This window comes from Leopardus geoffroyi, chromosome E2 (genome assembly GCF_018350155.1).
Source record: "Leopardus geoffroyi isolate Oge1 chromosome E2, O.geoffroyi_Oge1_pat1.0, whole genome shotgun sequence".
NCBI classification, from domain to species: Eukaryota; Metazoa; Chordata; class Mammalia; order Carnivora; family Felidae; genus Leopardus; species Leopardus geoffroyi.
Genome location: NC_059335.1, coordinates 12,692,269 through 12,717,643, shown reverse-complemented (window position 1 = coordinate 12,717,643; position 25,375 = coordinate 12,692,269). Strand labels below are relative to the sequence as shown.

At 55.1% G+C, this 25,375-nt stretch overlaps 2 protein-coding genes across 5 annotated transcripts; both read right to left on the bottom strand.

Annotated features, from left to right (window-relative positions):
* Positions 1-275: 275 nt before the first annotated feature.
* On the bottom strand, positions 276-8,682 carry ZNF428 (zinc finger protein 428). 3 transcript variants are annotated; one of them, XM_045442098.1, is made up of 3 exons: positions 8,347-8,682; positions 5,692-5,896; positions 276-945 (listed from the first exon to the last, which is right to left on the bottom strand). In XM_045442098.1, the coding sequence occupies exons 2-3, from the start codon at positions 5,765-5,767 to the stop codon at positions 443-445; spliced, it is 579 nt and encodes a 192-aa protein (XP_045298054.1). In that variant the 5' UTR covers positions 5,768-5,896; positions 8,347-8,682; the 3' UTR covers positions 276-442. The 3 variants fall into 3 exon arrangements, with proteins under 3 accessions (XP_045298054.1, XP_045298055.1, XP_045298057.1); XM_045442099.1 differs by lacking the exon at positions 8,347-8,682 and adding an exon at positions 7,896-8,239; XM_045442101.1 differs by lacking the exons at positions 5,692-5,896; positions 8,347-8,682 and adding an exon at positions 3,269-3,373.
* Positions 8,683-10,656: 1,974 nt separating this feature from the next.
* Positions 10,657-25,251, bottom strand: CADM4 (cell adhesion molecule 4). 2 transcript variants are annotated; one of them, XM_045442095.1, is made up of 9 exons: positions 25,115-25,250; positions 15,373-15,519; positions 14,895-15,047; positions 14,510-14,644; positions 13,971-14,135; positions 13,752-13,842; positions 13,205-13,377; positions 12,239-12,367; positions 10,657-11,695 (listed from the first exon to the last, which is right to left on the bottom strand). In XM_045442095.1, exons 1-9 carry the CDS (start codon positions 25,176-25,178, stop codon positions 11,586-11,588), a joined length of 1,167 nt encoding a protein of 388 aa, XP_045298051.1. In that variant the 5' UTR covers positions 25,179-25,250; the 3' UTR covers positions 10,657-11,585. The 2 variants fall into 2 exon arrangements, with proteins under 2 accessions (XP_045298051.1, XP_045298052.1); XM_045442096.1 differs by lacking the exons at positions 10,657-11,695; positions 12,239-12,367 and adding an exon at positions 12,885-13,021 and having other exon boundaries at positions 25,115-25,251.
* Positions 25,252-25,375: the final 124 nt, after the last annotated feature.

Sequence of the window (25,375 nt, the reverse complement as noted above, 5' to 3'; positions counted from 1 at the left end):
CACCTACTGGAAACACCCACCCTGGACTCTATTACATGAGTGCAAAACCGTTGTGTTGTTGTACGTCTTCGGGTCTATGAGTTAAATATACGGAAGCCACCTGAACATAAGCCCTTAGTAAATGTTAATAGTCTTGGCAACAGTGCTCTTAAGCTTCCCCCAGGGAGGAGCCAGGGGAGGGGGGAGGGGGAGGGATAAATGCCCCAGGCCCGTGCCTCGCACACTCAAGCGTTTACACACATGCGTGCACGCACACACACCAAACACGCTGGACCGACACACACAGAATTTGGCTTTTATTCTGGCCTTCACACATCTACTGCTAAGACGACACAGATCGGCGGTACCCCGTCCCACATGACCATTGCGACCACCCCAGTTTCCTCAGCCCCCTCCTCCCACCCCACCCCTTTAGCCAAGCTCCCTGGGTGGGGGGCTCTGCCTACACCTCGCCCCGGGCGTGCAGCATGAAGTGCCCGTGCAGCTCCCCGAGGTTGTCGAAGGAATCCTCACACTCCGTACAGTGATAGGTGCCCTCCTCCTCCTCATCTTCCTCCTCCTCCTCCGTCCCAGCTGGTCGACCCTCCCCAGCCCGAGGCGGCTCCTCCTCTTCCTCCCCGAGGGCCCTGCCTTCAGGGGCTGGAGCTTCCTGGGGGGCTGTAGCAGGGCAGCAGAGCCGGCAAGGTGGGGTGCCTGGTGGGGCCTCCCCAAGGGGTGAGCGGCCACAGAGCTGGCAGGGCTGGGCTGGGGGGCCCGGGGGCTGGGCTGCACGGGGGGCCCGGCGGGACGGGCCCCCCCGGCCCCCCCCCAGGCGTTGCTTCACCTTGTAGCCAGGGTCATATTCAGGATCGTCAGTGGCCTCCTCCTCCTCCTCCTCCTCATCTTCTTCCTCTTCGGAGTCTGGCTCTGAGAGAGTGTATTCAGAGTCAGAGGAATGCTCAGGGCCTGTAGGGGGATGGACAGGGAGAGTCAGAGGCATCTGAGGACAGGGCTGTGCCCCTCCCGGGGCCCCATTCAGACTCACCACAGTAGGGAGGGGACAGCCAGGACACAACCCTGCCCTTCCCCATGGAAGAATCCCTGTCACATGGAACACGGCCTGGCACACAGCAGACACTCAGTGTCTGTGTATTAAGCAAATGAATGTCTTGCAAGAACTGCATCTCCAGGGTTTAAGAAGGACAAAGTAACAGTAATAAAAACAGTACCAGTAACAGCATCCACTGCTACTTTAAGAGCCCTGTTCTTCTATATTAACCTACCGAATCCTTACAACAACCCTTTGAGGGACGTACTGTTGTCATCCCTAAGTGATAAATGGGAAACTGAGCTACAGGGCGGTTAGGCGACTCACTCGCCTCCAATCACACAGCTCTAACAGGGAAAGCTAAATATGGGCGGTGTCCTACGCCAGATCATTTTAGGAAGACAAACACCTGAACAGGATTCAAGCAAATTAAAACACATACATATATGATATGTGTGATAAATGTGTGTGTGTGTGTGTGTGTGTGTGTGTGTGCGCAGTTGAGTGAATGAAAATATTGATTTGCAAGTACAGATATATTGCTGTGATTTCATGAGCATGCAGAACACGTCTAGGACAAGTTTAGGTTAAAAAAGGAAAAAGAGGGGCGCCTGGGTGGCTCAGTCGGTTAAGCGGCCAACTTCGGCTCGGGTCATGATCTTACAGTTCGTGAGTTCGAGCCCCGCGTTGGGCTCTGTGCTGACAGCTCAGAGCCTGGAGCCTGCTTCGGATTCTGTGTCTCCCTCTCTTTCTGCCCCTCCCCTGTTCATGCTCTCTCTCTTTCTGTCTCAAAAAGAAAGAAAGAAAGAAAGAAGGTTCTTCTTAAAAAAAAAAAAAAAAAAAAAAAAAAGGAAAAAGATTTGAAGCCGCCATACAGGAAAGGGTGACACCAGTGCATGCAGAGCCTGGGTCTGGGAGGAGGGAGTCCCCACCACAGCGGCACTGGTCTGCCAAAAGCATCCCCTAGGACCGCAACAGCCTTGCCCTGTGTCCATCCTGGCCCCTCTTCCTCACTTTCCTCCAGCAGCCCAGAAGGGTCCTGTGAGAACTGAGTCAGCCACACTGGGCTCGTCGGGGCAACCCCGCAGGCACACACCTGCCTCAGGGCCTTTGCTACCTTTTTTACAGATAGAAAAGGCTTGCTCCCTCCCCTCGCCAGGTCTGCTCAAGTGTCACCTTCTCAGTTTCACCCTGGTCACACTGTCTAAAGAGCAATCCTTCCCCCTACGCTCTTAACCGCTTTGTTCTTCTCCTCCACTTACTGTAGGTGACATCTACTCATGTGTTTACTGCCTGTGCCCCAAAGCAGGGACTTTGGTTCATTGCTGCATCCTGAGCATCCAGGACACCTTCTCTGTGGCTGGCATTCATTCAATTTGTCAAACCTTTTCTGAGGCTTTTCACATGTGCTGTTCCCTCTGCTGGGAGTGGCCCAGCCAGGTTTTCCACATCATTCTTTAGGACCCCGTAGGAAGCCTCCCTCCTCAGTGAGACCTCCCAGGTCTCCTAGGCAGCCAGTCACTTTCTTTTGCCCTCTGGCTGTCCTCACCCAGCCCTCAGGGCTGTGCCGGTACAAAGTCCTTTCCCACCAGACGGCGGGCAGGCGGGGTCTGACTCACTGCTGGGTCCCCCGGCATCACCCAGCTTAGAAGAATGGGTTATAAATGTTGGCCTAATGTCCCTCCCTGCAGCTCTCTCTCTTGTTTCTGCCTCTGTCCTGCTGTCCCTCTGCCTGGAAGGCTGTTTCCCACTCTGGCCACCTGGCGACCTCCTACTCATCCTTCAGGACCCTGAACAGGTTCTGTCGTCTATGGCGGTGGCTCCCTCCACCCTGGCTCCTGCTGGCCCAGCGTCTCCCCTTGTGACTGTCCTAGAGGCTGTAGCCATCTGGGCCCCAACAGGTCTCCCCCATCAGACTGGGAACCCCTTGAGGGCAGGTCTGACTCATCTTGGGGTCCCCAACACTGCCCAGCCCAGGACGTGTGGGTCGAGTGAACAAGGGGGGCCCGAGGCCCTGATCTCCCCCATCGCTCCAGGCTTTTGGCTCTGCTCTTCCCCCACCTGGTGACCTTTTCTTCTCTAAGAGCAAACCCCTGCTCCTCTTTAAGGTCCCAGCTCACACGTCACCTCCTCTGTGAGGTCCTCCATGCCTCCTCAGGTGGTTAGTGTCTCTTGTCTGGGGACTTCTGCCCCTGCCCCCGCCTCCAAACCCCAACATATCCTGACCACCTGGATAGTGACCTGGAGACTTCGGGAAGGCAGGACCTGGGTCTGACCCATCTCCATGTCCCCAGCAACGCTGCATCCCCAGTCAACCTCAGAAGATACTCGCTGAATGGTGGCCAAACATGGAGGCAACCCCTCTGGCCTTCACCCTCTTTCTCCTCCTACCACTGACTTCACACCACCCACCCTCCAGGGGCTTCAATGCCCACTATGACTTCATGCAGCTGGCCTGTGAGAGGCAGTCAGGTGGTTGTCCACGGCTACCAGGTCTTTCATGTCCACTGTGACTTTCAGGATCACAAGCCCTTTTGTACCTACCATGCCTTCTCCACCTACGAGACCCTCAAAGCCCAGCACGTCTCCAGCATCCACTGGACCCTCGATGTCCCCCGTGCCTCCCAAGCCTCCCGCCTCCTTGAAGACCACCAAATCGGCAAAGCCCAACGTTGCTTCAGTGCCCGCCAAGCCATCAACAGCCCCTAACTCGGTCACAAGCCCAAGCAGTTCTAGGTCTCCCAAGTGGGCAAGTACGAAGACAGCTGCTTCTAAACAGTCCAGCAACAAGTCCCGAGCCCGAAATGGGACAAGAACACCCAGCAAAGCCAGTACTGACACCAGGGCGAGGAAGGCCAGTACCGACACCAGGGCCAGGAAGGTCAGCACCGACACCAGGGCGAGGAAGGCCAGCACCGACACCAGGGCCAGGAAGGCCAGCACCGACACCAGGGCCAGGAAGGCCAGCACCGACACCAGGGCCAGCAAGGCCAGCACCGAAACCAGGGCCAGCAAGGCCAGCACCGACACCAGGGCCAGCAAGGCCAGCACCGACACCAGGGCCAGCAAGGCCAGCACCGACACCACGGCCAGCAAGGTCAGTGGGGTAAGACTCCACCAGCGGAGGGGCACACACAGCCGGGGCAGAACTCCCAGAAGAAGGGGAAGCCGCAGCTCCAAGAGGTCACCCAGCAGAGCCAGCACTACCAGCAGGATGAGAACTCATGGTGCCACCCCAAGTGTGCCCAACAGGATGAGAACTCCTACTTCCCAGAAAAAACAGAGTGGGGGCAAGAGTTGCAGCCGGCCTAGAAACAACAACCGAGAAAGAAATAAGAGCCAGCTTAGAAGTGTGAGCAGAGAGAAGAGTTACAGCCCACCAGGAGCCTCAGGCATGGGGAAGAGTTCTGGGCTGGCTATAACCCCACGTAGGGCAAAGAGTTACAGCCCCACTGGAACTCCCTTCAAGAAGAGAGGTTCCAGCCAGTCTCCATCAACATCAAGGAGGGTAAAGAGTTCTAGTCAGATGGTCACCCCTGGCAGGGAATGGAGTTACAGCCCAAGTGAAGTATCTAGCAGGCTCAAGAGTTACAACCAGGATACTGCACCCAGCAGGACCCAGGGTCACAACCGGTCTAGCACCCCCGGCAGGACCCGGAGTCACAGCCGGTCTAGCACCCCCGGCAGGAACCAGAGTCAGAGCCAGTCTAGCGCCCCCAGCAGGACCCGAAGTGAGAGCCCGTCTAGCACCCCCAGCAGGACCCGAAGTGAGAGCCCGTCTAGCACCCCCAGCAGGACCCGAAGTGAGAGCCCGTCTAGCACCCCCAGCAGGACCCGAAGTGAGAGCGGGTCTAGAATGCCCAGAAGGGCAAGAAGTCATAGTATGGTGAGAAGTCACAGTTGGAAGAGAAGTCACCATAGAGCAAGAAGTCGTACCCGGAAAGGAACTCCCAGTCAGATGAGAAGACACAGCCAATCTAGAATCCACAGCAAGGGGGGAAACTATAACCAATATAGAATGCCCAGAAGGGAAAGAAGCCCCAGCCAGGAGAGAGATCACAGACGATCGAGAACACTCAGCCAGGAGAGAAGTCGTAGCCCATCTGAAACCTCCCACAAAGAAAGAGATCACAGCCGATCTAGAACTTCCAGCAGTGAAAGAGAGCACAGCCAAACCAGAACCCCCAGAAAAGAGAGAAACCACAGCCAACTCAGAACCCCTAGAAATGAGAGAGATCACAGCCAATTCAGAACCTTCAGAAAAGAAAGAGATTGCAGCCAATCCAGAGAGGAGAGAGATCACAGCCTATCGAGAACCTCTAGCAAGAGAGGTCACAGCCAATCTAGAACCCCCAGCAAGGAGAGAGACCACAGCCGATCTAGAACCCCCAGCAAGGAAAGAGACCACAGCCGATCTAGAACCCCCAGCAAGGAAAGAGACTACAGCCGATCTAGAACCCCTAATAAGAAGAGCAATCCTAGCCAATCTACAACCCCCAAAAGTCTCAGCCAGAAGGATTCCACTAGCAGGGCACATAGTCCCAGTCAGAACAGAACACCTAGCAAGACAAGGTGCCCTTCCCTCTCCAGATTTCTCAGTGGAGCCCCAATTCCAAACCAGGATGATATTCAAGGTAATGCCGCCATCTCTAAGGCTGCCTCACCTGGAGAGAGGTCCTCATCGTCTTCTTCCAAGCTGGCATAGCCCCCAGTCTCAGCTGGCTCACGGGTCTCTGTCATGGCCAGGGGAGGAGACAGGAGACAGGAGCAGAGGAGCAGCTAGGCAGTGTCCCTCCCCGGCCAGCTCTCCACAGCCACACCTCAGCCACAAGTTCTCCAATGCAGGATGTCAGCAAAGAGAGCGGGATGCTGGACAGGGGAAGGAAAGGCTTGTGGTGACTCAATAAATTTTTACATAGCACCTGCCTCTCAGGGCCCAACTGTGTGCTCAGTGCTGGGGGAAAGGAAAAGACAGCCCCAGCTCCTCTGTAGATCTTAATTTCCCCATCTGGGCAACAAAGCCATCTGTGGTTCTTGTTCAGCGGAACGGGGAAAGGTAACATTCCAAATATTTAGCAGCGGGTACTAGCAGGGGCACCAATCAGAACTGAGAGTGGAACAGGGGCCTATCCAGGAATTAAGGCTTTGGTTGCAGGACTGTGGGAAAGTCTGGGGGCTGGGAGAGGGTCCAAAGTGGCAGTTGGGGGTAGGGATTATTTGACATAGTGGTGATATACTAATCAGGCTAGAGGTATTTCAGTATTTAAACAAGCGGTATGGCCGCCCTAGTTCGCGCCAGCCCTAGTTCTATACCTTGGCAAGATGGTGTCCAGGTCTGAACCCCAAGTCTGCCACATTCTAGCTGTGTAGTTTCAAGCAAAGGACCTAATCTCTCTAGCCTGTTTCCTTCTCAGTACAAAAGGAGCTTCCAGGGCTTAACTCATGCAGTCCTTATAACTATGTTGAGACAGACTGTCTCCTTTGTACAGATGAGGAAACTGAGGCACAGAGAGGGTTAACAAGTAGCTTAAGGTTACACCAACTGGTTGATGGGTGGACTAGGATTTGAAGCCATGTGATTCTACCTCTCATAAACGGCCCCTCAGCTGAAATTTTTTTTTGAAGATTCAGTAGCGCTCATTCGATATAAACTACTGGTATGTGGCAGTTACTGCAGTAACAGTGGCTGTTAATACTCCCACTCATAACCCTTTCTATCCACCCCAGCCATTCCAGACTTACCATCGCTCCCTGTGCACACCAGGACTTTTCACATCTGTGGGTCTCAGCAAATCCTGCTACTGCTGCCTAGAATGTTCTCCTTCCCCACCATCTACCTAGAGAACTCCTACTCGTTCTCCAAAGCCCACCTCAAACACAAGAACCTCTCCCTCTTCACCAGTACCTCGACATACACACACACACACACACACACACACACAGAGTAGTTCTTTTGTCTTCCACTGTAATCTTTGGCAGTAAAGAGCTAGGAAGAGCAAGTCAGTGAAAGGACTGGCAACCTCAGCTACGCCTCTTTATGCCAAGGCCCGTGCTGGGTACTGGGTATACAGTGATGGGAAATACACAATCCCTTCAAAGTCTGGAAGTCAAGTTTAATGCTGGGGACCGGGGGAAAAAAAAAAAAAAGATTAAAAGTGAAGCCTGGAGGAGGCTGAGGCATGGGAGGGCGGGTATCAGTGGTAAAGGAGCTTTCTAAAGACACCCCCGAATCTGGGCTTTAAGGACAGAAGATTCATAACTGGCAGAGGAGAGTTCTTATAATACCCTATTGCCTGTAGGGTCCCATTTAACTGAGGAGTTCTACTTTAAGCCAGGATAATTTGCCAAATTAAGTAAATAAAAGCAGACAATGCTAGGTTAAATGTGAATTTCAGATAAACAACAGAAAATTATTTAATATACATAGGTTCCAAGCAGTATTTGGGATAAACATTTCTAAAAGATTATTTATCTGAAATTCAAATTTTAAGTGGATGTTCTATGTTACCTGGCAACCACACACTACAATCAGGACTACCCAGGAGATTACCCGGAGACGTTGCTCACCAGTCCAGCCTACCCTCCCCCAAGCCCACATCACACAAGGACCCTTCCAGCGTACTCCAGATGTTAGGTGGAAGCATTCTTTGGTGCAGTCCCATTCCTATAAGGACTATGGTGGCCATACTGGCTTCCACAATTTTAAAGGGTTATAAGTGACACTCCCTCGCTACCACAGGGAAAACACAGTGCCAAGACCCCACTACATTCTGAACCAACAGCAACCAACTCCCAAGATGCCCTGTGAGAACATAAAAGGCACCCGTTCCCACAATGGAAGGGCAAGGAGGCCAGAGCAAAACCTTACAACAGACAATAAGGACCAGTTCCCACAATGCCCTGCGGCAATTCTTCCCAGGATGCCTTGGGCCTATAATGACCGCCTTTCAAGGTGCTCTGCGTCGAAGCACTCCAAGCGTCCAAGATGCTGAGCGGAAGGTGTGTGACAAAAGGGGCCGGTTTCCCAAAAGGAGCTACACTAATCCTTCCCAGAATGCACCAGGCCCATAACGACTAGCAGACCGACTCCCACAATGCCTTAGGGCGGGGCGTCCCGTTTCCCCAGGATGCCCCAGGGCTGCACGGAGCCGTGTTGGGGGAGAAAAGGGAGCCTGGGTCTCGCCCTCCAGCCATGATGGGCCAAGACCGCTGCCAGCTCGCCCCGGTGATGGGAGCCGTAACTCCCATCATGCAGCGGTGCCGTAGCGCCCGCTTCCCAGCATGCCCCGCGCACCCCTATCCCTATCCCGGACACTCACCGGCACTAGCTGCCCCCGCTCTGGCTCGGCGGCGGCGGCTGCACGCCCGAGCTCTGCGCGTGCGCTGCAAGTTGGGTAGGAGGGTGTACAAGCGGCGTGAAGCGCCTAGGGCGCTTGCGCGGCGAGGTGGACCATTCCCATTGCACAGTGGGGAGAGGGGCTCTCCGAGTCGGGCCATCGACTAGGCCCGCGCAGGGGCTTCCGGACTTTGCCCCTTGCTGTCCAGGTTTACTTGGTACAGTCCGCAGCTAGACGGAACTAGAAACTGCGAGGCTTGCGCGTGCGTGAGCAAGCAGGAACGCGCCTTACAGAAAATGAGATGAGCTAGGGGTTGGGGGCGCCAACTAGGCTTGGATCTTGGATTTGAGGCTTATTTGCATAACCTTAGCGCGGGACAATGGGAGCCCTACGGCGCTGAAGGGATGATTTGCATATTCCCCGGAGAGGCTGTACTCCCGAACGTCGTGATTAGCATATAGGGGGAGAGGGGTGGCGGGGGGCGCGCCTGAGCAAAGCGCATGCGTTTACGGATTGCGGACTAGCGAGTGGCCTTGTTTTAGTTGGCGTCAGTTTGCATCCGGAGAGGGGGCGCGATGGCCAAGACACTTACTAACTCTCACAAAGCCCTTCCCCCACCACCATCAGAAATACTTATTGTCGTCGTCTGTGTCAAGCCCCGTGTTGGTGGGCACCGTGGTTTCCGCAGGGAACGAGACATACCTGGCCCCTATCCTGGCACCCCAATCAAAGGAAGAAGATCCACACAAAATCAGAACCACAACCCAGAGTGGTCAGATTTGGGATGAGTGAAGCATAGGAAACTGTGGGAGCCAGAGGAAGTGCCTGCCCCAGCCTGGAAAGGCTTCCAAGAGGTGGTGATCTTTAAGCCAAGGATGAATAGAAGCCAACTATAGAATAGGAGTCCTGGCACAGGGAACAGCAAGGGCAGAAGCCTACAGGCAAAAAGTGGTGCATGGTTTGATTGAGAAAGTGATAGCAGCTACGTATGCCTGAAACAGAATTCAGAGAGGGGAAAGGCTCCTAAAGGTAGAGTTAAGAGCTCTGACTATACAGTTTGACGGCATAGGAAGCCACTGCAGTATTCCAGGCTTTTAGAATTGACTTATATTTTAGCTCAACTCTCAAGAGCTCCCATTATACTTAAATCAAACGTTATCATGGCCCAGGGGCTATACATGTGGTCTGTTCTTACTTGTCTCTGACTTCACTCACCTCTTTATCCATCCCTGTGTACCTACCTCTACTTCCCCTCAAACACCAGTCCCTACCACCTCAGGCCTTTGCCCTTGCTGTTCCCTTTGCCTGAAAATGCTTTTCCCTCTGATCTTTGACTCATCATTCATATCTTGGCACAGGTGTCAAACAGGCTCTTCCTGATCTTTCAAAGATGGCACATCGAATTTGCGTTAGAGAAATGAGCAGGATTGTGGATACAGCAGGATTGGCCACGAGTTGATGGTTGTGGGAGCTGGGGTGAAGGGTGCATGGGACTTCATAGTCCTGTTCTACTTCTGTATTTGAAGTTTTCTATAATAAATTAATAGCACCCCATCCCCTCTGCATTTTATCTTGAGTACTTATGGCAAGCTGAAATTAAAGGTTTTTTGCTTCCTGTTTTCCTCATGGAAGCTTTGTGAGGGTAAGAAAGGAGTCACCCTTTTTCCTTCAGTCCTCAGTGCCTAGAAACAGGATCAAGTTTCAGATTAGTAGGAAGCCATCTAGAACACCTAACATTTGCCTATTTTATTCATCATGGCATCTCCAGATCTTTGGGTAGCACCTGGCACAAAGAAAGAGGTCAGTGTATTTTTTAATCTAAAATTAGAATCACTCATTTAAAAATTTAGTCGAATGAATGAGGGGCCAGGAGTGCCAGGCTAAGGGGGCTTGACTTGACCTAGAGGTGATGGGGAGCTAGGGAAAGATTTTGAGCAGAGCAGGCACAGGTTTTGACAGGGCGAGATGTGAGTTAATTGAAAGGTCCTTTGGAGATTGATTTCCGGGTTAGAGGTAAACCAGGGGAAGGATCTGGGCCTTTGGCTGAGGACAGGGTAGCTCAGTGGCTACTGACTCAAGACTCAGTGGCTTTTGGCCGAAGGAGTGGCCAGGGAAAAAACCAGATTTCTTGGAAGGGTGGAGGTGCCCCTGAAGAGGTAAGGAACTTCTCTTGGCTTGTACTATCCACCAACAACCATCTTACTTCTCTCCCTCCTCCCTCCCTTAGTTCAGTTCCCCTCCCAACATAGTGCAGTTCTGGGCAGAGGGACAGACACACAGCCACCCCAGATACTTGTTCTCTCCTCAGTTTAATGGTGGTTAGTGGGATTGCCAAACCCCCTCCCCGTTCCCCTCCCCGCCCCGTACAAAATGTGTGTTTTTTTTTTTTTTTAAACAAGAAAAAGGGGGCAAAAGCCAGGAATGAGGGGAGGGGGGTGCAATCTGATATTTTCATACAGATTTTTAATTTTTTTTTAATATATTATATATAAAACCATAGAGACCAACGCACCCCCCAGACTCCTTTCCCTCTCCCTGGAGGGCCTGGAGGAGAGATGGGGAAGGCCCCCCCAGGAGTGGGTGGACAGAGAGACAAATATGGATAGGACAGATATGGGGGGAGGAGGTGGGGAAGGGGAGCCCAGGAACCTGGGGATTGGAGAAAAGGGTTGGGGCTGTCTCCCTCACCGCCCCCATCAAAGTTATGACACAAAGACACAGAATCCCTGTTTCCATGCCCTCCCCCCCACCCTTACCCCCACCGTGCAAACATGGCTTTGCAAAGAGGTGCCCAGAGCTCTGTGGAACTCCTACAATGGCTGGCATGGGGTCTGGGACCCCCAAAGAAATCTGTGTTCCCCTTCCCTGCCCACCCCACCCTTCCCAGAATCTGACCCCCTCCCCACAAGACCTGGTTCTGCAGCCTAGGGGCCCTGGCCTTCCCCCAGTTATCTTCCCCCAACCCAATCCCTACCGCCCTCCCTGGACTTGGGGGGTCCGGACCTTTGGCCCCTGCCCCCTGGGGGGCCCAGGCCTCTAGGCCCTTGCTTCTGGCCCTTGCAGAGACCTGGGATCCGACACCCCCCATCCCTGCCCAAGCGTCTGAGGTGTTAGTGGTGGGGGGAGAAGCCCACCATCCCAGACTCTGGTAAATGTCTTTGCAGCTGGCAGTGGGGTGGACCCCAGCCCAGGCCCAGGCCCAGGCCCGGGTGGAGGTGGGGTCAGATGAAGAATTCTTCTTTCCTCTTGTGTCCGTCGCTGCCATTGAGAAAGGCTTCTCTTGCTTCTCCCTGCTCATCCAGGCCACTGGCCTCGTGGGTCAGATAGGAGCCTGAGGGGTGACAGACCCCCAGACAGAGGTGACATATATGTGGACCCAGGAGTTGGACAGAAATATACGGGAAGGGGAGACAGACAAGACATACCAGGCGAAGGAAGAGGGAGAAACGGAACATTCAGGGAGGGAATCAAGTGCAGGGGATTGCAAAACAGGGGCAGAGAAAGAGGTAAAAGCAGAATTAGGAAGACTCCAAAAGTTCAAACAAAGACCAACCCTTATCTGTTCTCCTGGTGGTGTCCCCTTACTCTGCTCCCAACGAATCCAACAATTTAGGGAGATGAATTGTTTTATTCAAACTCTTGGCCTTAATTTCACCTTCAGTGTTTCACCCCTTTCAGAGTCAAGGCCGAAAAGTCGGCCCGGAATCTTGGCCTCAGGTCCCGCCAGGTTTCGAATCCCGGGTCTAGGTTCCGCCCTCTTATCCTCTGGGATGTACGCCCTCCCTCTTTGCAACCCGGGCTCTAGGGCCCCGCCCTTCCCGAATCCCACAACCAACCACACCCGCTGCAGAATTCAGTCCCCGCCCCCACTCACCCTTCTGCCGTACAGAGCACCAGACCATGCCCACCAGCACACATATGATCAGAAACACCAGTAGCGCCAGGATGCCGCCCACAATGGCGTAGGGCACCGACGTCTGAGCCTCTACCACCGCACCCGGGTCTGCCAGAGGGACAGGGCGCAGGACCAGGTCATCAGAGCACAGTCCCAGCCTGGCCCCATCGCTGCTGCTCTTGTAAACCAATCCACACAACTAACCACACTTTTACGTGTCACGCCCCTCAAACTACTGCCACGCCTGGCCCCTTGTCCTGGTTCCACTCTTTCCTGATGCTCCACTTCCACAAAGAACGCGTGTGTTGGTTTGTACACTGGCCCGAACCAGCCCCTGAATCATTTTGCCAGTACTACCCCACTCCCTCCCCCCACCACTCCCCAAAGAACAGAAACAGCACATCTCTTTTCGTTCGATTCCTTTGACCCACAGAACCTGAGGTCCAAGTCCCTTCCCATCTTGTCTAAAACGCTCCAGGTATTTAAAAATGCTGAGCTAGGGCCCAGCAACTTCCAAAATTCGTGCTCCACTGTCATAAGAGCTAAACACATAGCACTTATTTTGTGCTAGGGACCATTCCAACCGCTTTATATATTTAGCTCATATATAATCTTCACACCCCTATGAGGTAGGTGCTATTGTTTATTTCCGCTTAACCAATGAGGGAACTAAGGCGCAGAGTTACGCGCAATAGGATGCCGCAGAGCCCAGTCTGAACCCAGGCGGTCGGTCTGGTCGCAGAACTCCCGGAATTCAGTTGGCTGTGGACCCCAAAGAATCACCCTTTGCAGCAGGCCCCTCAAACACCCCTGCGGGCCTTGAACCATCCAACCCAGCTCACCCATTCCCAAGACCCCCTGCCTCCCAGGACGAGCAGAGACCTCCTCCGAGGCCCCGCCCCCGCCTTGAGCCCCGCCCCCAGGCCTGCGGCTGCGTGCCCTCACCGTAGACCACGAGTACATAGAGCGCCCTCGCGTGGCCGTGCTTGTTCGACGCCTCGCAAGTGTAGGTGCCATTATCTGCGGATACCAAGCCAGGCAGCGTAAGCGTCTCCCCGACCGCCTCGGCGCGCTCTGGCAAAGACTCATTCCCGCGGTTCCAGCGGATCTGGTTTGGCCTGGGCGTGAGGGAAGTATAGTCAGAGTTAGGGGCACAGGTGCCAGCATCCAATTCTGACTTCTCGGTAATCTAGATATGTAGTATCTGCCAGTAAGAGGGTCCTTACTCTCCCCATCCTAACCAATAAAACCAACAGTCCCGGGCACAGCTTCCACCCATCACCGGAGTCTCAAGAATCCTAGCGTCCTGTCCCTCGCCCGTTCCACTATCAGAATTCAGGAGTCCAGGGCCCCACAGCCTCCCCCCTTCAGGACGCAGAAGTCCGGGCCCCAGCCCCTCTGTTCGCCCAGTCCCCTCTTTCCCGAGACACAGGTGTCCAGGTCCCCGGTCTCTTCTCCTCAGGACCCAGGAGTCTCGGGTCCAAGAGCTCACCTGGGGTTCCCTGTTACAGCACACGTTAGCACCAGCGTGTCTCCCTCCCTCACTACAGCTTGGGAGGCATGGATCCGGGCCGTGGGGGAGTCTGTGGGCGGAAGTGAGATGGGAGAGTGGTGGTCTGGGTCATCTCGCGGGGCTAGAAACCCTCCCGGGGGCAAGCGGCTGGCGTTGGGACCCTCCGGCCCCCCGCGTCCCGGCCCGCCGGGCACTTACACTGCACGTCCAGCACGTACTGCGTCTGCTTGCTGTGTCCGGAGGGCAGCGCCTGGTTCTGCGCCTCGCAGATGACGATACCGCCGTCGTCCTTGCGGTCCACACGAAACCGCACTGTGCTCGCCACGCTCCAGACTTTGCCGTTTTCCTGGCCGCTGCTCACTCCTGCCAGGCCCGGCCGGGACTCGGTCAGGCCAGGATTCCGGCCCCGCCCACCCCCAGCCCAAACCAGAGCCGGCTGTTTGCCAAGCTCCGCCTCTTATCCACAGGCCTCGCCTCCAGTCCTCCAAGCCACGCCCCTCCCCGAACGTAGCCCGCAGCCCCAGGTGCCTCTTCCCAAAGCCCCTCCCTCTTTCACTCCCAAGCCCTCTCAGCTGTCAATTCCTTCCGTAGCAGCATATTGGGTGGCCAGGGTCAGCGAAACCTGTGCGCTCTTCTCCAAGCCCCGCGCACTTATAAGCCAGCAGGTCCCAAGACCCGCTTCCTCTCAGTCCCACCCCTCGCCGGCACTTCCCCGGTGACCCCACCCCAGGTAGTACCTTTCAGCTCCTTGCGGTCCCGGTACCAGCGCAGGACAGCGGCGGGGCGGGACCGAGGAACCAGGCAGCTGAGCTCCACCTCGCCTCCCTCCACCGCCTGCTCCCGGACCTCCACCACGGGATTCTCTGGGGCCACTGCAGGGAGAAAGGGGTTAGGGGGGCGGTCAGCGGTGGCACTGAGGCGGACTCAAAGAAACTAGGTGCCACAAGGGTCCCAGGTGGCAGGGGTCAAACACAGGCTGGAGGTCAGGAAGACCGGCCGTGTTTCCTGGGGGCAGGTGTCGAGGAGGTTAAAAACAACCAGATTTAAAAATCAGGTCTCAGGATAAGGGACGAGCGGAGGAGAAAGGAGGAGGGGATGAGTTTGAGGAGGGAGAGGCGTTACCCAATACAGTGAGCGTGGCAATCTGGTGGTGGGTATCCTCCGTGTAGAGCTGGCAGAAATAGCCCCCCTCGTCCTCCAGGCGGGCATCTGAGAGCCGGATCCGCACGCGGCGCGGAGAGAACTCCTCAAGCTGGAAACGCTCATCCTTCAGGGCTAGACAGAAGGAACAGGAAGGAGTGAACCTAGGGAATTCTGGCTCCACGGACCTGCCCTTCCTCCAGAAGCTTACAGTCCTGCGCTCTGCCCCTTTTCCCCATCCAGCCATACCCGTGCATCTCAGGGACCCCCACCTGTGACTCCCTTGGGGACCCAGAATGATCCAGGCCCTCGTGCCCACAGGACCAGTTGTCCAGGCCCCTAGCTCCATGCTCTGTCAGGACCCGAGTCCACACTCTCCCGTCTGTCCTTTTTCAGGACACAGGGGTCAGGCCCCAGTCCTTCTCCTTCAAGACTCAGGATTTCCTACCCCAGCACTCACCGCGGGTGCCGTTGAAGAAGAGGGTCTGCCGGGCTGGGTTCTGAATGACAACTATGGAACCATCGTACTGGTGCAGACGGCAGGTTATCTCGGCCACCCCTCCCTCAGCCACGGTCACATTCTCTGTCTGTACTTCCTGTCCAGCCCCTGGACCAGCAGACAGAGAGACAGGATAGGAGACTCGCTGAGGGCTGCGATTCAGTCTTTTCTCTCTCCCCCGTTCCTCCCCCATGCAAATCGCCAATCTCTCTCTTTCCCCTCTCATTCAGTTCCTTGCAGCCAACATTTCCCGAGGGCTGGATTCTGGGAGGTAAAGACAAGCTGCTCCAGAGAAGCTACAGTCACGACCCAGTGGTATGTGCACAGAGCACACGGGGAGCCCAGAGGAAGGGGAGACTAAGGCTGCCTAGGGAGATGGGTGATCAGAGAAGGTTCTGGAAGAAAGCTCCGTTGGATCCAGATTTTAGAGTGAGCAGTTCACCAGGTGTGGGAAACTGCTATGTGTTCACCAAATCCCACCTTTCACACCTGGGCACCCATTGTAATTTGTCTGCAGTGATGGCCACAATATTCTTCCCATCCCTGTATATGCCCTTTGTAAGTTGACTTTGCCCCTCCTCTGTCATAAAGCAGGCGTTCTGATCCTGTTGATCTGGGCAGGCCCTGTGACTTGCTTTGACCCAACCACTTGCTTTGACTTGTTTTGATCACATTTCCTAAAAGTGATACTGTATGGGTTCTCGAGCCTAGCGTTTCTATTCGTGCCCTCTTGCTGCCCTGAGACCATCAGGTAAAGATGCCTGGACTAGCTTCCCTGAGGGTAAGGGACCACATGGAGAGAGAAATCCAGCCAGTAGCCAGCACCAACTGCCGGTCATGTGAGTGAGGCCATCCTGGCCCATCCAGCCCCAAGTGACTGCAGCCACATGAGTGACTCCAGCTGAGACCCAGAGATGAACTGCCCAACCAACTCAGTCCAGATCGCTGACTCCCAGAGTTATTTCCCAGAGCAAATAACCATGATTGTTGTTTAAAGCCACTACATTTTGGAGGGTCCCTCACATCACCAAAGTTAACTGGTAGGACACACGATTGGACTACATTTCCTCAGATCCCTTGTACTCAGTAGGGACCACGTGGCTGGTTTATGGCCAGTGGGATGTAGGTGGAACAGAGAAACACCTCTTCCAGGCTGGCTCATGTCAATCACAGTTGTTCTTGCTGGCTGAATGGAGAGGACCCCAAGGAGCCTGTAGGAGAACAGGATCACAAGCTGGAAGGAGCCCAGGGCCCTGACTGCCCGCTGTGACCTGCCTGCACAGGACTGTAACGTGAATGAGAAATTCACTTTTTTGTTAAGCCGTTGGGATTTCGGGGCTGTTGTTATTGCGGTTAACCTACCCCGATTAATCCATCAGAGGAGGAAGGTAGGGAATTAGTAAGGGGGTATTTTCAGCAGAGGCAGCAGCCTAGAGTACAGCTCGAAGCTGGGATTAATCAGCATCACCATCACCATCACCATTGTCACGGTCATCTTCAAAATAAAATAACCACAATGGCTACTGTTTATTAGGCACTTGCTATGGCTGTGCCAGGCTCTGTGCTAAGGGTGTTACCTATATAATTTCCATTCAATCATCAGAGTACCCAAATAGTTAGGCACTATTAGCAATCCCCAGTTTAAAATTTTTTTTTTTTAATTTTTTTTTTTCAATGTTTATTTGTTTTTGGGACAGAGAGAGACAGAGCATGAATGGGGGAGGGGCAGAGAGAGAGGGAGACACAGAATCGGAAATAGGCTCCAGGCTCCGAGCCATCAGCCCAGAGCCTGACGCGGGGCTCGAACTCACGGACCGCGAGATCGTGACCTGGCTGAAGTCGGACGCTTAACCGACTGCGCCACCCAGGCGCCCCTAAATTTTTTTAATGCTTATTTTTATTTTTGAGACGGAGAGAGAAAAACCGTGAGTAGGGGAGGGGCAGGAGAGAGGGAGACACAGAATCCAAAGCAGGCTCCAGGCTCCGAGCTGTCAGCACAGAGCCCCATGTGGGGCTCGAACTCTCGAACCGTGAGATCATGACCTGAGCTGAAGTCGGACGCTTAACCGACTGAGCCACCCAGGCACCCCAATCCCCAGCTTTTTAAAATTCCCATTTCATGGGTGAGAAAGTTGGTCCAGAGAGAGAAAATGACTTGCTCAAGGTCTTAGAGTGGCAGTGGAAGGGCCAGGATCTGCATGCAGAGCTCTCTGATGCCACATTTTGCATCCGCATCCAACTCCTGGTTGTCTGGGTGAAATTGTGCAGCCCTGGGGAGGGGGTGTGGGATGTGCTAGTGGAGGGCCACAAAGGCCAAGCCTGGAGATTAGCTTTTACCCTGAAGGCCAGTGGAGGTTTTGAAGCAGGAAAGTGCCATGATCAGATCTGGTTATTTACCTTTAAATGTGGGCTAACTCTGGCTTCGTGTCTCTTGCATTCTGTCCCATTCATTCGAGTATTTCCTGAGCAGTAGGTAGGAGCTTAGGGGCTGGGTGCCCAGAGATGAGTCAGATGAGGTCCCTGCCCTGGAAGGCCTTCAAGATTTACAGGGAGGTAGATGCAAATCACTGTAATTGACCGTCAGAAGTGTTATATTCCCTGTAAGAGGGCTCGGTAACCCAATTTGGATGCTGAGGGGTAGAAAAGATTAATTCTGGAGAATGGAGGCAGAGACAGCTAGCTTTCTACCCAGCATCCATAATCCAGCATCCATAAATCTTCTTAGTAAAAGAACCCTGATTATATTTATGGTTGCCCTATGTCCAGCAGAAAAAGATATTCCCAGACTCCCTTGCAGCTAAATGAGGCCATGCGATAAAAAGTTTTGTACAAACTCGATATAAGGATAAGTGACTTCCCTGGTAATTCATATGGTAATTTCAGGAGGACTTCCTAAAGAAAAGGGACAAGTCCCTTTTTCTTCCAGGTTGCCTTTATGCTGCCTGGAACTGGGATGTGATGCCTGGAGTTCTGGCAGCCACTTGACCAAGAGGACAAGGGCACGAAAGATGGGGGAACTAAGAGCTGGAAGGTACCTGAGTCTCTGGTGATGATGTGGAGCTGCCTCCAAAGCCCTGGATGCCTACTTCTGGACTTCTCTTAGGTTTGAATATAATGCTTTGTGCACTTAAGCCACTCTTACGGGTTGATTTGGCACTTCTGGGAATATCAACATGTCCAATCCTGGCCCCACATATTTTTTCCTCCCCATGTCTTTTTCAATCTCGGTAAATATCACGACCATCCACCCAGTGGCTCAAGCCAAAAACCTTTCCCTCTCTCTAACGTCCATTCCATCAGCAAGATCTATCCATCTACCTCTAAAACATATCCCAGATCAGTTCATCTTTTTACCGCCACCCTAGTCCAATGACACGGTCTCTTACCTTGACCTTTAAGAGCTACTCAGGGGTCTCCCGGCTTCTACACCTGCCTCCCCTCAGGCCATTCTCCACACAGCAGCCAGATGGAGTTTTCCAGAAGGTAAATCAGATCAAGTCACCGCTCTGCTTGAAACCCTCTGAAGGCTGGTGCCTGGATGGCTCAGTTGTTAAGCATCTGACTTCAGCTCAGGTCATGATCTCATGGTTCGTGAGTTCGAGCCCCGTATCGGGTGAACACGAGCCCTGCATAGGGTGAGCTCCGCTTCTCTCTCTCTCTGCCCCTCCTGGGATTCTCTCTCTCTCCCTCTCTCCCTCTCTCTCTCTCTCTCCCTCTCTCTCTCTCTCTGCCCCTCACTCACCTGCACCCTCTCTCTCTCTCAACAAACAAAAACAAAAGACAAACAAAAAAACCCTGGAAGGCTGCCCATGACACTTAGGAAATAAAGTAAAATCTATATTCCTTCCCTGGACCTTGAAGGTGCTATGTGGCCTGGACCCCTCTGACCACAGTTCCAACCACCCTCCTGCTACTCCCTTTCCTCCAGGTGCATTGGCCTTGATCTTCCTCAAATTCACTGACCTCGTTTCCACCCCATGGCCCTTGCAGTTGCTCTCCCCTCTGCCTGGAATGTTCTTCACTGCCTCCTGTTGTCGTTCAGGTCTCTGCTCACATCCACACCTCCTCAGGGAGCCCTCCCTCACACCTCACACGTCCCCTTACCTCCAGAGCACTTTCTGTTCTGTCCCCACTGGTTTTATTTCCTCTACAGAAATGTCACTGAAATTATCTTGGTAACGTGCTTACTCATTTACTGAGTTTGTCCCCTGCCACCAGAATACACACCCCATGCAAGCAGGAAGGTAATCCATCGGTTTCACTGCTGTACCCCTCCTCCCTAGAAGTGTCCCTGAAGCTAGATAAGTGTCTGGGAGATTGACGGATGAATAGCGTGTGCTGGGCACGATTTCATTTCAACCTCACAACGACTCTGGGACATCATTATCCTCATAGTAGACACCTGGGTTGATCCCAGCTGGACCACTGGCCATCTTTGTGACCTTGGGCAAGCAGCATGACTTTTCTGAGCCTCAGATGCCCTGTCTATAAAATGGGGATGACGCCAGTGCCTTGTCTCCTAGGGATCAGCCCGGTGCCCAAAGCTCAGGGAGTCCTTCCTGCAAAGCTACTGTTATTACAACTCCGGAAACATGCCCGTGCACATGAAAACTGGCCTGCCTGCACATCCTGGTGCTTAAAAAACAAAACAAAGCAAAGCAAAGCAAAACAAAACAAAACAAAAACATCCTGAAGCCTAGCCATTGATCCTGGACCTCAGGGCTAACCCAGTGCTAGCCCCCCATTTTACAGATGTGGAGAATGAGGCTCAGGGGTCCCAGGCCAAGTCAGTGGCAGAAACTCAACATCTCCTGGGAGCCATCAGGACCTCTGCATCTGCCCCCGCCCCTACCGTGCAAATTATTCCTCTGCTGTCTGCTTGAGGGTGCACATGGGGTGAGGGTGGGGGGCTTTTGTCTTGTTCCCTCCCCCTCCTGAGGAGTCAGTAACCAACAGTGTCTGTGCCTGGAATATTAATGTCCCAGGAGCTTTTGTTTCAGGGTTGGGGAGTTGGGGGGTGGTGAGGCGGGACTTGTTAGTCCGAGAGGGCTAAGCTTTTGGGACTTGGGCACTGGCCCTTTAAACGGTGTTGACAGCCTGGAGTCGTCATGGGGATGGTGCCTGGAAAAAGGGACTGGGGAGGGCTTGGGAAAGAGTGGCTGAGCAGGTGATAGGTAGAGACCCAGAATCCAGCCCTCTCCTCCCTTAGACCCAGAAGTCCAGCTCCCAACTGCCTCTTTTCCCAGGATCCAGGAGTCCAGACTCCTAGCCCCCTCCTCCAATCAGGATCCAGGAGTCTGGGTTCTCAGCCTCCTCCTCCTTCATCCCCAGAAGTCCTGAGCCCCAGCCTTCTCCCCCTTCAAACCCAGGAGTCTGGGCTTCCAGCCCCCTCCTCCTTCAGGACCCAGGAGCCAGGGGTCCAGAGTACACAGCTGGTGGATGTTTCCACGGAGACTAAACAGGGTGGGGGGAGCACTTCCTGGGTCCTGAGTCAGCGAATACCCAAGGGAGTCTCAAGGTCACGGTTCCGGGAAGGTCACAGCCACCCCCTCCGTATCCGCTCCCCAGGGGGCTCATGGCTTCATGCCTCCTTCCCCCACTTCCTCCCCTAGGGAGGTGGTACATCCCTTCGTCCTGAATGAACCCCCCCTCAGCCCCCCATCAATGGCGGAGTCCGAACATCCTCGCACAAAGCATCAATTCTTCCCCAGCTCAGCCTTGTGAAGGCGCCTGTATTCGCAGGACCTAGGCGTCAGGGTCCCAGCCCCTCCTCCCTCGGAAACCTGGAGTGGGACCCCCGGTCCCTTCCTCTCCCAGGACTCAGTAGTCTGTGCCTCCATTCCTCCCGCAAGACCTAGGAGTATGGATCCCTAGTCCTCTTCTCCCCTTAGACCCAGGAGTCCAAGCCCCCAGCCCCCTCCTCCCTCTGAGGCACTTAGCCTTCTACCTCAGATCCCAGAGTCTAAAACCCTGGCCCCTCCTCCCTCAGACCCAGGAGTCCTGGCCCCCAGCCCCCTTCTCTCCTGGAAACTTGACTGCAGGTTTACAGTCCTCAACCCTCAGCATCACAGTCCTGCCTTCCCCCAGCCTTCCGTCCCCCTCCTATCTGGGGACCAAGCATCAGGTGGGGGCGTAGGGGTGAGTCAGCAGCCTCACACACAAAGTGCCCCCTATGGCCCCCACGTTCCTGGGATATTCAGAACTCCCTAGATTCTGGGCCTCAGGCCCAGCCAGGGGGTGGGAGGTTTCCCCTGGGCGTGGGGTCATGGGGGAATTCCTGCTTCAGGAAGGGTGCAGGCCTGCACTGAGCCCTCACTGTCCTACCCTCCACCCCCAGTACCCTCTAGTCACCCCCTCCCAGGAGAGCCCAGGCTCTGTCGCTGCCCTCTTGCCCCACTGAGTTACTGCAGAGGAGCCTTAGTGCCTGGTTCTTGGAGGACTATGGGCCTGGGGTCTGCACTGGCAGGAACCAGTGGGTGCTTGGGTCTTGGTGCCACAGGCCATTGGGCGCTGGCGAGTCTGACTGACTCCAAGCATCGCCCCCCCCCACCTCCCCCACCCAGAGAGAGAAAGCTGCCTTTGTGTTCCCCAAGACGGGGACAGGCCAGGCTCGCACGACATTAACCCACCCCAGGCCCCAACCCTGCTGTGTCTAAGGTCTTGGAATCCATTGCTGAACCTGACCCCCCGCTCTGGAGACTCAGGCATCCAGCTCATGGGTGGGTGGGGGTCAGTGACAGAAACCACCCAAGGCCTGCACCCTGGGGTGACTCATATTGGGGGCAAGGTCCCCCTGCTCTCAGAGTGACCTGTCAGAACTCTAGCAGGGAAAAGTGAGTCACTGGGGAGGAAAACATTTGGGCAACAACAAACTCCCCCTCTACAAAGCCCCCTAACTCTAAACGGTTGCTCTGTCTTTTCTCTGTATCTGGATATCCGTTCCTGCTGCCCCTCTCTGCTCTATCCAATTCCTGGCCTGTGGATCTCTGGTTCTGCCTGCCTGCATCTGGTCAGGCAACGCATCTCTCTCTCGCTTCCTCTCGCCTGCCCACCCTGGGCCCTTCTTTCCTTTGGCATCAATCTCCTCCTCCTTCTCTGGTATTCTTGGCAGATGTGTGAGCCAGGAAAGAGAATTCGGTTTTGGAAGGGCACAAAGGGACCCCCATCTTCCTTCGTGCTGGCTGGCCAAAGTGAGAGAGGAAAGGGGTGACTGAGAGGAAGATGATGGAGGGACCGTGAGCAACGCCTGAAATCTGGCGGCCAAGGTCATTCAGAAATATCCAGTGAAAAGGAAAGCAGACAGGGCCCTCTGATACCAGGTACCCCAGCCCCCTAGCCCACGCTGTACAGAAGGGGGAAAGTGAGGCTCAGAGAAGGGCAGGGACTGACATAAAATCACACCAGAGAGGCTGGTTCCTCCAGCGCCCAGTCCAGAGTGCTCCCCGTGACACCCAGCTCTCTCCCAACTTGTAACGCCCCATGCCATTTAATTTAGCGAAAGTTTAGAGAAGTAGGATGCAGGTGCCAGGAAGCAGTGACTTGAACACGAAACAAGAAACAAGCCTCTAGAGCTACCTCCCAGGAGCGCTGGAGAAAAGACTCTTGAACTGGGCAAGCCGTCATCTTAGGTTCTGATTCTGAGAGAATCCATCCCATGATTCTAAGCTGTCAAGATTCCAGATGTCAGAGGTGTCAAGACTCAGGATCTCCCGGAGGTCAAGCTCTCAGAATTTTAAAGCTGTCAAGAGGCGAGAATCCTCACGCTCTCAAGGTTCTAGAATTTGAAAGGTGGCAAGATTCTAAAGACTTGGGGATTCTAGAGTCCTAAAGACGCCAGTGTTTTCAAACACCCTCAGGTTCTTTGTTTACTGGATTCATTGGTTCTAGGATTCTATGAACCTGGTTCAGGAGCCTAAAGGAAGACAGAATCATAAAACTGGAAGGCATGTAGCTAAGGTACCAAAGCGCTCATGGGGAGGAGGGCGGGGGGATTGTGGCTTGTCTGCTGCAAAGAAAGAAGGAAATGGTAAAAGTTCCAAGCAATGGCAGAAGACTTTAGAAGAAAGCAAGGTGCAGCGTGAGAGGTCGGCTTTGCCCCTCTGGCCTTGTCCCGAGGAGAGGGAGGCTGTGCCCCAAACCCTGCGGTGCGGGATGTGTAACCGCACCCAGTTTGCCAGAAACCCCTTGGGAGGTCCGAGCTGGAGTTCCCTTTCAGGTCACTGGGTTCAACATTTTACAGAAAGGGGAACTGAGGCCCAGAGTGAGGAGGGGGCTTGAGGTCGGCTGCTGGGGCAAATGGCAGGAGGCAGGATGTAAATAAACCCTGGCCCCCAGCCCTGTGCCATCTGGCTACACACCTCTCCCAAATCTCTCCGTAGCATCCTGCCCTCCACTTCTGCCCAGCCACCTCCCAGCCATCCATTCCTCCTAAGAGCGGCCTCACCCGCTGGGGAGGGGGTGACCTGTGGCAGGTTTGAGGCACACGCAGTGTGAGAGTGTGACGTTTCCTGACCTTGTCCCCAGCCTCAGGGTCACCCTATCGTGGAGGTGTCCGGCTTTTCACAGTGTGTGATGTGGCTATGTGGATGGCTCCCTAGATGTCCTGGAGGGGGGCTTCTCTGTAAGTTATGGTCTGGGTGTGTGAATGGGGGGGGGGGCAGCATTTGCGAGGCATTTGCTGAATCCACGTGTGTGCCCACATGCCAAGGTTCCTCACACACTTCCCAACACACACACACGCACACACACACACACACACTTCCCTCCAAGGCCCTTCAGGATGCCCTGTCTGACTCAATTCCTCTCCAGGGCACAGAGGGATGAAGGGGTGCAGGAATTAAGGATGGGGTCAGGGAGGTTGTAAGGGTAAAGGGGGGAGCAGAGAGATGGGGGACAGGGGGACACTGGGACAGAGAGGCGGGGATGGATAGTGGGGGGAATGAAGAAGAGAGGTGACAGAGGGGGCTAGAGAAACGGGCAGGAAAGATAGGGGATAGAGACAAGGGGATGGGACAGATGGGGGACAGAGGGAAAGGGACAGAGAAACAAGGGTGACAGTGAGACAGGGACAGAGAGGGAGAATGGGGGCAGAGAGGGACAGCAGAAATATAGAGGGTCAGAGAAGGAGAATAGAGGGGATGATGGGGGGACAGAGTGACCCAGTAAAAAGGGGCAGAGACCAAGGGACAGAGGTGGGGGACAAAGACAGGATGGAGAGGTGGGGGACAGGGCGGCAAGGAGAAAGGGGGACAGACAGGGGGGACAGGACTTCCAGACCGAGGGACAGAGGACAAGGGTAGGGGGACAAGGAGAGAGACGGAGGGACTCACAGACAGGCGGACAGAGGGACGCAGAGACCGAACAGAAGGACAGCGGGACCGGCCCAGAGAAGGCGGGCTTGCGGAAGGGGTGGGGGGGGGGTAATGGTGGTCTCGGTCCCTTTGTCCCCGCCGGGATCCGGGCCTGTGCGGGGTGGGGGGGGGGGGGGGGGCTGCGGCACAGCGGCCGGGGCCCGCGTCCCCCTCCCCCCGCTCGCGGCTCTCAGCTCCCGGCTCCCGGCCCGCGCTGCGCTTTGTCCCGGGGAGGGGGCCCGGCCCGGCCCCGCGCGCATTGTTCGGCCTCTGCGGCCCCGCGGCAGCCGGGCTGTCACCGCAGCGCGCCCCCCGCCCCGGCCCGGCCGGCCGACCCCGGCCCCCGACCCTACCTGGCCCCGCCGCGGCCGCCCACAGCAGCAGCAGCGGCCACTGGAAGCGCCGGGCCCGGCCCATGGTGCCGCCGCCGCCGCCGCCGCCGCCGCCGCTCGCTCCCGGCCCGGCACCTGCACCGCCCGCGCCGCCCGCCCCGCCCCCGAGCCCCGCCCCCTGCCCGCCCGGGGGCGGGGCGCTGGGGCTGGGGCGGGGCCGGGGCCGGGGCGGGGCCCAGGCCGGGACTGGGGGGAGGGGGTGGGAGACCCAGGGGGCCGAGA